Source organism: Rhyacophila brunnea, unplaced genomic scaffold (assembly GCF_057557595.1).
Source record: "Rhyacophila brunnea isolate RB1 unplaced genomic scaffold, BYU_Rbru_1.0 scaffold_5, whole genome shotgun sequence".
Lineage (NCBI taxonomy): Eukaryota > Metazoa > Arthropoda > Insecta > Trichoptera > Rhyacophilidae > Rhyacophila > Rhyacophila brunnea.
Window position 1 is genome coordinate 7,892,810 of NW_028233170.1, and position 15,201 is coordinate 7,908,010.

Genomic DNA, 15,201 nt, shown 5'->3' on the forward strand with positions numbered 1-15,201 from the left:
AAGAAAACACTATCTTATTCTTAGGTCAATAATTATTATGAAGCAATCATTATTCATAAGATGTTTATCACACTTGAATGGTCAAAGACATAGCTTATAATAAATATCTTTAGAATCATCTTCAAATGTGTTATTATTGCCGATTTTTTTAATAATAAAATGCCTAATTCTTGTCAAATTTGGGATCACAGAGATTATCAATATAATTTTTTATCGTGAATATTTTACAAAAATTATCTCGTAATAAATTATACCAATGGTTTCATAAATGCGTTTAAAAATTAATAAACGTAAAAAATCTTAATACCACTGCACAGTTATGTACCAAAATATGACTATATTCTAAAATATTAGAGCGAGAGGTTTAAAAGAATACTATTTTATGTAACAAAAATACTTTATGCAGTCATCAAATGTTTAAAATAACTATAAAGGATAATAAGGCTTCAAAATTATATAAATAGATTATCTACAACGTTTAAGGAGTGTCCAGGATCATGGTTTGAAAATACAATACAAACTCAATTTAGACCTTCGACGAGCATGTCCCCCCTTGAGGAGAAAACATTCGAAATTAATATAGGTATAGGGTAATAGATCGACGGAATAATTAAGTTCTCCGGAAATACATGGCATCGTAACGGACATGACCGATAATAATGGAATCGAGTTGAAAATGTTTTCATCCAGAAATATATTTATCAATACAATAAATGATGATGAATTACTCGTAGATGGTTAATAAGATAGTCAAAATTTTGTTTCCATATTTTTTATTTTAGCTCACTCCAAGAATAAATCCTGAAAGTGTGCTGAAAAATAATGAAAAAACGTTTACTCACTTTCTATAATTTGGTCTCGATATCAAATATTTTAGCCTACTCAGCAATTTTCAGATAAATCTACCCCTTGTACGTTAGCTAAAGTTAAATAAAAGTTTGCTTCCTCTTGCGAAAAAGAAAAAAGTAGAAACGTGGCGGTTGTAATGTTTCATTACATATAATATAGGTTTTTATGTATCGTATATGTAATGCTTTTCCTACAATAAGGCGTCTCGGTTGTAATGGGAAGCTATTATTTTTATGTTGTCTATAAACAACCAACTTTTGGATGTATTACAATTACGGTTATAACATTTTATCATATACATAAGTACACCTTTGCCTCTGTATGAGAAAACGTGATACAGAAAAGAATTAAATAAAATCTGAATGTAAAAAAAGAAAAACAACATAAATCAAAACATTAAGGGGGTTGCTCTCGTTTTTTCAATGCCAATGTAATAACTTATCTCTTATATGCATAATTACAGCAAACAGATATACATAATATATTATTTACTTTGTCATTGGATAAATTTGCGTTCTATTTTTCTTTTTTTGGGGTGGTGAGCTAATTTAAAAATCTGCAATTTATTACTTTTTGAACACACATAATTTTGGAAACACTTCTGAGAAAATATATTATAAACAATAAAAAATCTTTTTGAAAAAAGTAAGACACCCCGCAGGAATCGAACCTGCATCTCTCGGTTATCGCGCCCACGCACATAAAGCACTATGCTAAAGGAGTCATACTTAATTGCGACATATTTTAACTAATGGCTTTTTAATACTCACTGAAGCGATTTAAAAATTGAGCTACTATTGGCGATTGGCTTTTGTATTTATTTTTGTACTTATGTATTTCTGTTTTATTACATTTTACGTCATTCGTATTGTGACTAATTCCGTCAAAAACGTATTGATATATTTTGACTAATACTTCGATACTTTTGTAATGATACTTTTCTTTTGGCACGATGTTGATACCAGTGGTTCTATTCTATACACAAGGCTGCTATCGGCGGCTATCGACGGTAGTTTATCATATTTATGTATTGAGGTATAATTGTTACGATAAGTTAACCGTCTAAACCGTCGACATAGCTCTAAGTTCTTCAAATAATTTATTCAATCATTCTAACATTTTATATAATAATACAATATGTTTACAAACCTGCTCAGCGCTCTGTTCTTCTATGACCAATTTAACTTCCAAACTCTGCCTAGTCTCCAGAAAAGCTTGACGCTGCTGCCGGTCATCCAGAAGGAATCCTAACAATCCCAGCAGACCAGCTGCCAGAAGAAGAATTCCATCGGATAAATGCTGAAACAAAAGAGATAATAAAATATTAATAAAACGATGAATAAATATTTAAAATAATCACAATATGGTACTAGAATTATGTATTAATTTTGTAAGTCTTTTAACTTTCATGGTTCGCTCATGATCAACAATATTCAAGATACAAGAATAATAATTGATTCTTGAGAATTCAAGATTGATTTATTGATTGGAATTCGAGAGTTTTTTCACCTTCTAATTAAACAAACTCTAAAAGAACGCCGGTGAACGTTTTCACCAGCTAAAACACTAGATCCTGCAATGCTGCTTCCGAATCTCATTTTTTATGATATATTCCTGGTAAACAAGGTCTCGGGATTCTCATTGAAATGAGAATCTCAACATTTCGAAACAAAACGAGAATCATTTTTTGCACTATTTCTCGAGTATTTAACAATATATAGTAACCTCTAGCTATATGTGTGAACCATTTGACTTTAACCAATAATTAAATTTCATATAATTATATTATATACAATTCTAATTCAAGATAATTATCATCTACAATTCCAGTAAAAATATATCATCGATTTTAATTTAAGTATACAAGCAAGCTATAATTTACATTTTAAAGTAAGTATTTAAATTAATCAATACATAATAATATCTACAAATAGTATTTTTCATATTCAAATGAAAACTTACGATTTTAAAGAACCGTTATAAAAGATGCATTTTACAAGTTCTTTCGAAGATGACAAAGAAATTTGTTAAAGAATTACTAATAAATTTTTAATTGACTATCTTTTTTGTTCAACGAGTAATTCACAAGATCTAAGAATGTAACATTCTAATTATTGAAAATACATAATTTTGAAAACACTTCTGAGAAAATATATTATAACCAATAGAAAAAATCTTTTTGAAAAAAGTAAGACCGCAGATGCGCAGGAGCGATACCCGAGAAATCCAGGTCTTACTTTTTTCAAAAAGATTTTTTTCTATTGATTATAATACATTTTCTCATAAGTGTTTTCAAAATGATGTAAGTATTCAATTATACGTGTATTGTAAATTAACTATAAATAAAAATGTGTATAATTTTTAATTGTTTTTATTTATATCGAATCGATTTTCGGTATGGTCATAATATCTCAGTTTGTTTCCACATAAATTCATTGATTATAATTACTCATTGTCATCAATAACAATTTATGTAGTAGGTATACGAGTAGAGTTGGGTTTCAGGAATTCTCAAGAAATTTTCGAGATTTTCCATCCCGAATCTCGAGCATTGAAATTTTTAACATTTCGGGGAATCCCGGACCCGGATCTCTAGAATTTTTTCTCGGGATTCGGGATTTCTTTATTATCAAATATTATTTGAAAAAAAACGATTTTCTATATGAAAAAAGTGGACAGAAAACACAAAAGGTTCAAGGACTGATCGGGGCATTTAACACAATTAAGCCAACGTCGACTCAAAATGAGCGCAATTTGTGCAACATCGCGGAATTTTGTGTCTCAAAAGTATACGCGATTGTCATACGCAGCGATTGACAGTCTGTATTTTTTGAAAATTCTATTTTAATAAGTAATGTTTTAAATTATTTTTGTTTTCCTTCTATTTTGTTTGTCTTCTTACATAAATAATAATAAATAAATATAATAAATATTTTTTTTGGAATTTGTCTGTTTGTACACTGATTTTAGGATTTTTACAAGTTTTTTTTAAATTTCCCGGAGAATTTTTTTCTGAAAATCCCGAATCTCGAGAATTCAAAATTTCATCATTTTGGGAAATCCCAAATCTCGAGATTGAGATTTTCTCGGGAAATACCCAACTCTACATACGAGTATATATTATGTACTATAAGTGGACGGTACCATCCATCCCAAATAATAATAATTCAACTTGTCCGACTAAATTGAATACATTGTCATGTCGAAAGACTCTTTGTCTCTTATCTCTATATTATTTTGGGGGAGCAATTTATGGCGTTTTATGTTCGTACAACCTATTTAACATGCTGATCCCCTGTTTATCCTCTAAAGTGACTTCACTACCAACTAGGTACAAGCAAATTTTAATCTGTTTAATACACTCAGGCGTTCGAATTTCGTATTATGTACACAAAGTTACCTACTAATACTCCGTACTTCATCCGTTTCGTGATTAACATAATATTTTAGTACCTATTTTAACCGCTAATTTTTATAATAAACCATTTCTTTCATTCAACGAATAATTTACAAGATTTTGAGAATGTAACATTCCATATATTTAACATACATAACTTTAAAATCCCTTAGATATCATCATCAAAAACTTGTGAAATATTCGTTGTATAAAAATGGTATTGTATAATAACGAAAATATTTGGCGAGAGCCGGGCGTCAGTTAGTAATTAATATTCCTTGATTTAATATACAAAAACCAATAGTCAAAAATAACGCAATTTGATAAGCATTTCATGTGTGACCTACTAGTTTAAATTGTCGCAATTAGATAGGAGGCTCGTAGCATAATTGGTTAATGCACAGTTGGCGTAATAGCAGTGATTATACGGGTTGAAGTCCCGTCGAGCGTCGTATTTTTTTCAAATATGATTTTTTCTAGTGGGTATATATATATCTGAGGTATTGTTTTGATGTATGACATTATTCAGTTTTGGGAATTAAAGGCGGACGTGCTCAGCGTGGGTCAAATTGGAGCTTTTTTCTATTTTCAAAGCATGATCCTGGACATACCTTAAACGTTGTAGATAATCTATTTATATAATTTTGAAGCCTTATTATCCGTTATATTTATTTTAAACATTTAATGACTGCATAAAGTATTTTTATTACATAAAATAGTATTCTTTTACACCTCTCGCTCTAATGTTTTAGAATATAGTCATATTTCAGTACATAAATGTGCAGTGGTGTTAAATTTTTTTATATTTATTAATTTTTAAACGCATTTATAAAACCATTAGCATAATTTATATCGACATTATTATAGTGAATATTTACGATAAAAAATTATATTGATAATCTCTGTGATCCCAAATTTGACAAGAATTAGGCATTTTATTATTCAAAAATGGGCAAGATTAACACATTTGAAGATAAATCTAAAGATACTAATCATAAGCTATGCTTTTGACCATTGAAGTGTGATAAACATCCTACGAATAATGATTGCTTTATAATAATTATTGACCTAATAATGAGGTAGTGTTTTTTTGAAATACGCCATTTCTTTTGGCGTTCCCCAGTGGTTAAGCTACAACATACGGCCATAGCCATAAATTGACAAATTAAATAGATTATCTACAACGTGTAAGGTATGTCCAGGGTCATGCTTTGAAAATAGAACAAAAGCTCCATTTTGACCTACGCTTAGCATGTTCCCCCTTAATACAATCCGAAGGCATAATATGCATTATCTATATATTATATACACAGATATTAACATCGTTCAGTTGGCATTCCGACATACGCAATGACTTCCATTTATTTTGTTATGTTCACACTGATTACTTAGTCGACTGCAGTTGTACAGTTTTACACAAATTTTATAATATGTCCTTCAACTAAATAAGAATGCCGAAGTGTTGTAGTATTAATAAGTACTTATATACTCATCGGGTCGGATTATCTTTTTACAGTATCTGCAAATTGGCAAATAAATGTCATAGTATAAGGTCTAAAGTTCTCTTCAAGTGAGCTTGCAAAATTCAATTTCTAATGTGGACCAATCGTTCTTTTTTAACTAAAATTTCATACATTTAGGATTCAACGTCTTTAATATGTACCAATGAAGCGATCTCGGAAGACGGATATTTCAGCAAGTATATTATAAACCTCAAATATCACCCAGTATATAAAACACCTCTTGTTACATCAATGACATATTTTTCCTATAACTTAACCCGCTGGTCGCCTTCCCCACTCTGCAATGCTTCTGTTACATCATCTCGAAAAAAAGATTAACGATGCCCATCTTTTGAATTGCCTTCTGGGAACCGTCTACAAGGAATTAATTAGTGAAGGTTGTAGTTCGAGAGCGTCATTATGGCGCAAATATTTAACCTTAAAAAATGCGCGGATGCGAAATCTTCAAGTGAAAAATTTGATCATTGTTGTTAGAGTTATTCCCGACTGCACTTTTATCAGGGTTATTAGAAGGATTACTACATCGCTTCCCCTCGCTCAGCACTGCTACGAATGTGTTTTATTTTCCGTCAAAACTGTTAAACTATCCGCTAATGTGATGTACCTATATATATAAAAAAAAAATATGTATGAAGATTCTACATTTTGAGTAGGTGTTGAACCTTCACCGTTTAATTTTAATATAGTATATTGCAACCCCATCAATTCAAGTGTGTTATGACAGAACAACTTAGGTAGGTAGTAACGGAAAAATGATACAGATTTTAGTTTATCTTTTTAAACTTTGCTTAAAAGTGAGAAACACAGCCTTTAATGTAATATAAATCCAAAGTATAATATTAATCTAACGTGACATATAGGGGTGAATACTACGCGAAACAGCAATATGACGGAGGCGGTCATACAAAGGTACTAAAAAATCGCCCTTATATCCGCTGTATTGACTCATCAAGTGGAGTAACTAGTAACCGAGTGGAGTGGAAGAAACTATAGGGAAACCTTCATATAGCAGTGGATTGTGCCTGAGTTATGATAATAAAAGGCGAAGTCTTCACTGAGCCTTTTTTAAAGAGGCACCTAGCGGAAAAATACGAAGCTTGCAATTTGAGACATTTTTTTGATAATTTACACTTTCAACTGTATTAATGAATAAATATGTATCTGAAAACATTAAAAATAAAAATATTTTTTATTTTAAGTCAAAGACAAACTTACAATTGTTAAAAATGTAATAAAATGTGAATTTTATTTATTTATTACATATATTTTATGGTCATATTTATTTTTAAAATTTAGTTTTTAAGTTTTTTAAGCATCACCTAAGCGATTTTTGACAAATTTATAGTTTTAATATTTTTTATATCTATTTTAAAAAACATCGATTTTTATAAAAAATATAAATGTGTATAACTTGAAATCCTTTTTATTTATATGAATATAAATATTTTATTTATATTCCGCAATCCTAGGATAGCCTTAATATACTTTATTAACTACCGTAAGAAATTTTTTGTCTATAAATTTAAGATGAACATGGTTAACTTTTGATTAAATTAGCCTCCAATAAATTTTTCACTCCTGAAACTGTTGCAAAAATTTGTTATGTACTTACCTACCTACCTAAAACATTTACCACGAAAGCCTTTAGCGCGCGTTTTCCGGTAATGAAAGATTTAATAATAAATTAAATTAAGAAGTAAATTTCTGGCCTACGTACATTTTCGTGATTAATTTATTGAATGAACTTTTTTTTTAAATTGTGTGCTTAATAATTTATATCAAAAATCTTTCTTTTTCAATTCGTGTGACGCATTAAATTGAGGCGGATTTTTTTAACCAAACCAATAATATAGGTGAGTACCTATAATTAACTTTAACTTAAAGCTTCATTGATCGCAACTTTTAAAGAAACTTCTTCGCGTAATATCTAAAGAATTAAGTCAAATATGATTATTTTGAAAGTTTTTTATTAATTCTATCGTTAACTATTTTTTTTTATTCGACGAATAATTTTATGAGATTTAAAAATATATTCCTTATTGAATATATTGTATATTTCGCTCATGTATTTTAAAACTATATAATTATATCTAAGTCATAGAAGAGGAAATGAAGAGTACATGGTAAAAACAGGCTCGTCGAAAAAATAATAATTGTGCAGGAGAGCAAAAAGAAGATTAAAATGGTTTTAGTATTAAGTTAAAGAATTTATATATTGATTTCTCATTGATTTTGAAATATAACAAAAAATATCCTACGTTTTTGTGCAGTTTCATACACAATGAGCGTGGTTCCCGCCTGGCTTCCCCATAACCGACTTATACCGCCGATTTTTGTCTTGACTACACTTTCTATTCCCTTCATTTATGAAGCAATGAAATCGATTTTGGTAGTTGTAATGAGACCATTGTGAGCACTTCCTCTGTTGAATAAATCGCAAAAATTAAATAATTCGATGAGCCTGTTTTTGCTGTGTACCCTTCAAATATTATAAAATCTATAAAAATCACAACTATTACAAACTCTATTACTTAGAAATAAAAACAGTAATCGTATCTTTGTTATTATTACGATATCTTAATAAAATAAAATTATTTCGGTTAGGTACTTACAAATGATATTGCTAATAAGAACATGAATTAATTAAATTTTCCAAAACTTTTCCCATGGTAATACTAACGTACATCAAGCTTCGAAATGTTAAATAAACAAAATATATTATGTGAGTCGTCTTCAGCTCACATTTTGTAACTTTTTCATTTTTGATTTAAATATACCAAGTGATTTTAATGAAAGTCCCTTTAATCTATGTGAAAACCGTTGAAAAAGTTGACTGTCGGTGTCATAACTCACATTTTTCAATGAATAATGTGAGTTCTGTCATTAAGGCTTTTCTAGGGAGTTATATTTCTCATAATGGTGCTGTGTTTGCGGACTTAGAAGTGTGATATATATTTTTAAAAAATCATTTGAATCGACTCACTCACTTCTTAATATTCAAGGTAGTTCAATACTTTTCTTCTAATTACAAAAGCCAGTGCTCTGGTGGTTTTTTGCAATAATTATCTCAAAACTCGATTTTTGGAATATGTGAGTTATGACTCTAGGTAACTAATACATTGTTTTTGACAAAATCTAATAACGTGGTTTCACATCATAATCTACCTTGTAACAGACACGTAGATAGGTTGTTTAATAAAGTTATTTAAATTCATAAAATTGGACTGTTTCATTAATAATGTAAATTAAGTGGGTATGATATAACAGTAAGGAAAATATACTGTGTCCATAATAGTATTATAAAGTTGTATTTATTCAGAAATATTCAGTAGCTTTGAGTATAGCGACTGTGAATGTTAATGTATTGGTCGACCTGCATAATTAGAGTAACCGCAGCTTTGGTTAGCAAAAAAGCTTCCGAGCTTTTTGGTCATTTGCTAAGTGGCTTGTGGCCAAGAGCGGCTGTATGTCAGTGGAAATTACTATGTTCTTATCTGTAACGATGTTTATTTTAAACTAGGTATGTAACTTATATACTGTAAATAATAACTAAGAGTCGACGCACAAAATGTTGTATTTTTAAACTACATTTAATTTTTAATTAGCGTGGGTGAGAAACTTTTTATATAAAGCGTTATCATATAAGAGATATATTCACTGAACTTTTCTTTCATTAAGTTGATTATGTCACGAGTTTTATGGAATGTTGCAAAATCTTGTTGGAATCACATATCGTCCAGATCAAAATCATCTAATTCATGCCAGAAATAATCAGTAATGTTTCTCCATTGACAGTAACTACACTGCCATTTTAGTTTTCAAAACAATACGGTCCAATTACACTTTTAGATCATAAACCACACCAAACTGCTAATTTTTGTGGATGTAAAGGTGTTTCAAGAATAGCATGTGGATTTTTATTACTCCAAATGCAAAAATTGTGCTTATTTATGAAGCCATTTAACCAAAGATGAGCTTCATCGCTGAATCGCATGTACATTTCACTATAAGGAATCGTTCAATATTGTTCAGATTTTTCATCCACACTTTGATTCACAAAATCGATATTTTCAGCAGTACGTTTACGTTTTTGACGGGTTGGATTCTTAATATTACAAACATTACCATTTGATTCGAATTTTCCAATTAAATTACAAATAGTATGCTCAGCAGGTCGATTATTTTGACTTAAAATTTTACGTTAAGCCCGAAACATATGTAGTTCAAACAGATTCATTATTGTTGTAATAAGTTTTAACAATGTGTATATTTTTCCATGATGATTTTCTAAACTATAATGAACACAATTTTGGTGAAAATCAAAAAAAAATGGCTCTTACATCATTTAAAAAAAATATAGGACTAATTTGTTAACTCTATATAGTATGCATTAATTAGTTTCTCATTAATAGTTTGGAAAGGCTCATTGTTAATAAGAATATCGAGCGTCGATGGAATTTTCCTACACGATGGTCTGATCAACCTTATGGTAAGGGTATGCTACGGTTATCTGAATTTCTTTCAGCTATACGAATGGCGGAAAACGGGGATTGATATAATTAGGATGTTTAAAAGGAATCTCGATTTTCAAAAATATTTGTCTCTACTTAAGAGTGGCTGTAATGTTTCGTAATTAAAAAACTGCAATTAAATACAAATAACTGATTTTCATTTACTTACTTACAATTTAACTATTTGATTATATTTCATAAGTACGTCAATTTTAAAGCTTACTGTTATGATTTATCTAATTCTATTTCGACCGTTGCAACTTTCGACGTTCCATATCTGATCAATATTTTCTTTTTAAAATTATCAATGGTTTTGTTGACTCGCCAAACCTACTCGAAAGGGTGGGTTTCTATTGTCCATCTAGATTTACGCGAAACCAAACTTTGTACCACATCAGTCGTAGCGGTTCTAATTATGGACAAAACTTTTTTATTCGGCGCTCTTTTTAAAATTATAATATGTATTTCTCCACCGTTGATCCTTTTAATAAGTCACCCGTTTCATTTAAACGCGCTATCTTCAAAATTTTGTATAAATAGATATATATAATTTTTATGTTACTTTTTTGTATATAATTTAATTATTCATTAGTCTTCCTCATTTTTCTCATGTAATTTTCTTTAGTAATTTCTTTATATTTATGTTATTCTTAATCTCTATCTTGTTAGGCTTAACTATATTATAATGTATATGTGGAAACTTTACTGGTTGCAATAACTTTTCATTATTATATTTTAAATTTTTGTAATCAATATGTAACTGTTTGTTTCCTTAATATATGAAATAATAAAATAATAAAAAAAAAACTATATATTTTTGTAGACTATTCTGTATGTCTTCCATTATGGTATGATAATACTGAAAAACAAAATATGAGCCATACTCAATCAAAACAAGTAAACATCACAATAACATACAAGTTCACAAAATTTGCCTCGCCATGGTTACGAAATGATTCATACAACCTAAGTTACCCACAATATGCCATGTTCGAAGCGAGTTTCACGAAGAATAGACGCAAACCAAACAAAACGTGTACAAACAAAACTCTTCAAAGTATTGCCAGCTAACCGGGGATTTACCGTGATGATTATACTTCCTCGTACATTGTATTTTATTGTTACGTCGATCAACCGTAATAAAATAACTTATAATTTCTTAGAGTTCTAGATGAATAAGTATTTATTTATTTATTGATTCCGTTAAATGTAATGAAATTACAGGTTTTTGGCCAATATGTCATAATGGGATGTCCATTTGTGATGGGGCGTCGTAATGGATAGAGGCTGATGTAATATATAATATGATAATTACAAAGCCTGAACAAAACCCAAATCTATATCGACGAGTGAGAAATAGAAATTATGCTATCTTTATTTATAGGGTGGTTTTATTTATTTATAATATAGAAACACTTTGGGCCCACGTTTTTGCGAGTTATATTATGTTTTAGTTATAAAATAGAAACCGAGTTCACAGAAATTAATAAAAAATAACAGAGAATACTTCGAGCGGTACACGATAATAGATTAACAAGATAAGATGACTCGCTCGACCAAGTAACCAGATGAACTTGCTAAAGGATTAGTTCAGTTCAGGTAGGTATCACATATGAAAACTAGATACCACACCTATCACTAGAAACGATTATCGATCGTATAAAAATAGAGGACAACATGATCAAAAGGGTCAGGGCTAATCAGATTAAGGCTCTGAGTGATCTGTGAAAGATCTGTGAGAGATATCAATTTAGGAATCAACATAGAGTTAAATCCTAATTATCTTACATAGTGCTTGCAACGTCTAGTCAATGCGCAGCGCCATCTGTATATAGATTTAAATCCTAATTTGTCTACATAGCGATTGCGATGTCTAGTCAATGGGCAGCGCCATCTATTGGTCTCTTTTCGAAGTTACGCCGCTGTATATAGAGTTAAATCATAATCTGTATACATAGCGCTTACGATTTCTAGTCAATGGGCCGCGCCATCTATGGATCTCTTTTCGATGGCATGAGCCTGCTATATCTTCCAATAGGTATAATAAAATTACAATATTTATAAGTTGACAAATACATCAATATTTATATCTACCATCGTACTATCACCATTATTTAAAATATTATTAAATCGATATTAAGTATTTGGTTATTTATTTTCTACGTATTATTTAATATATAAAATATATATATATTATGTTTTATGACTCCTTTCGCCTAGTACCACTTTTGCCATGACGCTATTTGGAAAACATTATGATTTTATGAAATAATGATTTTAACTCTCAGAGATTAAAGGCGCACAACCCCAAATTGCAATCATTTTATGCAAATCTACCATAAAAATGTAATTGCTTTTTTAACAAGCATTTTATTATAAATATTAGAAGCTTTTGTTAGTTTCGATGTGATATATTGACCAATAGTGAAACTATCATCATCATCGGCACTACAACCCAATGTGGGTCTTGGCCGCCTCCAGGAAACGTCTCCACCCTCCCTCTGTCTGCCGCAAGCTCCCTCTACCTATCAGTCTCAGGGATGCTGTGTCTCTTTCTATACAGTCCAGCCACCACAGTCTAGGTTTCCCGCCCCTCCTTTTCCCTTCTGGCCTGTTGAAGAGAAGCCTCTTTGGTGGTCGGGTGTCTTCAATCCTTGAGACATGGCCTGCCCGACGAAGTCGCCCCACTTTCACGTGTGAGACTACAGGGGGATCTTCATACAACGCATATTGTTCATGGTTGTACCTTCTTCGCCACGTGCCAATCTCCTCACATACAGTTCCGAAGACTCTTCTTAATATCTTTCTTTTAAAGATATCCAGCTTCCTCTCATCTTTTTTTGATAAAGCCCAGTATTCTGACCCATAGGTTAATATGGGTCTGATGAGAGTTTTGTATAACTTTATCTTAGTTTTCTTTGAGAGGAGTCTTGATCTGAAGTGTCTCTGTAAACCGTAGTCAGATTTGTTAATACTCGTAGTAAAACTATACAGTTAAAAAAAATATACATCCACTTCGAAGGAAGATATTAAGGAGTACATAATCTCGTTGGAATTTTTGATAAATAACATAAGTAAATATAAAATATTATTTATATACACAAAAAAATATATGTTTACTCGATAATGAATTTTATTTATATTATGAGATAAAATTAATATAATACACATCGATATTTGCAACTATAAATTATTTCATTCGACAATTTTATTCAGGAAAATTTTATCGTTTCTTTAAAATACAATAAGTTGTTAAATTAATTTTATATACCTACAGCTTTTAATATTATTTGGTAGCAGTTGTATAATTAGACGAGTAAATCCAGATACATATATATATATATTATAATCAGTAAAGTTCTTTATTGGCAGAGCCAGATCTTTTGGCAGAGCTTCTGAATTCGGTTCAGCTGCTGCGCATTGATTTCTCCGAGTGAAGACTCCTTATCATTTGAAAAAAATACGGTGACGTCTTTTGTGGAATAAGGTATTTTCTTACTACGACTTGATCATAATATATATTGCCTTCAGGGAACCACAATCTGTGATTGCCATCATGTAGTCCATTTGTGACTATGGGATGTTGATTCTGGGATAAGCCCGCTTAAAGTTGCTCGCAAGAGGGCTGTAGACACAATACTGTAGGTAGGTTTTGCGATTTATTTATTAATCCCGAAACACCGGCATTGAAAATTGTATAATCCCTATATTTTGTGATTAGCTTTCCCATGATTTTTATCTAAAACAGTATATTTTTGTGAACAAAAATGAACACGAAGAAAATGGCCACAGCTTCACAATATCTCAACGTAAAATTATAATAAATCAATTATTTTTAACCTTTATATACCGTTTGACTTTTTAAAGTTCCATTATTGTAATATAATATAGAAACTTAGCATTGTTTATTTAAAATAATCATTGTTTCCCTACACTATTATAATGTCCCGATTAACTTAAATAATATTTAGACATAAATATTTTTGTAGAGATAAAGGAATCAAACAAATAATATAATTAATCCATATACCTTTTATCTGTCAAATCATATTTAAAATATGTTTTTTATATAGACTTTTTTATTATAAATTTCATTCATAATATAAAATAAAACAATGGGAAGACTTTACAAATGTATTCACATAAGTATACACTTACGTCAAACCTACGTTTGTAATATTATATACTATTTTCAAACTAAAATTAACAATATAATAGTAGCCTATCTACCTATGGTTGAGCTATCGTTCATTTGTGTACCTATTTGTCTTGTATGACGTTTATAGTAAATACGGTGATCTTTTCAGCGCAAATGAATGACAAAATCCAGATTCAACAAGATATAGAATAAATAATAGAATAGAAAATTTATTTTATTTAAATATACCAAGTACTAGCTGCATGGTACCGCTCCATATTATGCTCCATACGCCTCTTTGCCTGATTACCTCGTGTAAAATTAGATCAAATTATTGATATTCACTTGTATTAATATATTATGTAGTAATAAATAAATATAAATATATGTAATTTTAATAATTATTATACCATTGATTTTTTTTTTCAATAATATCTATTGATACAAACCTCCACTAAGTGGAGGCCCATGTCATCCTATACGGATAGTAGTAGTAGTAGATTCAATACGATAGTTTTGTCATTATTTTTGAGTCAGGACTAACATATTAATTTGTATGCTTTTTTTAATGGCAGCGTAGACTTTTTAACAGAGCGTTGGAGCGGAGCACGGAGCACTGGAGCAATGGGATTTTACCCGGAGCACTTAAAATTTGTAGTGCTCTACTGCTCCGGATGTTTTTTTTTTATTATAAAATTTTCGTCCTAAAATCCAATGATAATAGTATTTATATTTTGCCACTTGCAACACTGGAATTATTTGAAATATGGCAACACTGCCGAA

General features: G+C 30.1%; 1 protein-coding gene across 2 annotated transcripts in view; it reads right to left on the reverse strand.

Moving 5' to 3' along the window:
- The window catches only part of Ac3 (Adenylate cyclase 3), a 402,870-nt gene that overhangs the window by 225,438 nt on the left and 162,231 nt on the right, over positions 1–15,201 (reverse strand). For both annotated transcript variants that reach the window (XM_085955369.1, XM_085955370.1), the window contains exon 3: positions 1,999–2,148. In XM_085955369.1, coding sequence (XP_085811495.1) covers positions 1,999–2,148 — 150 coding nt within the window. The remainder of the gene's footprint in view (positions 1–1,998; positions 2,149–15,201) is intronic.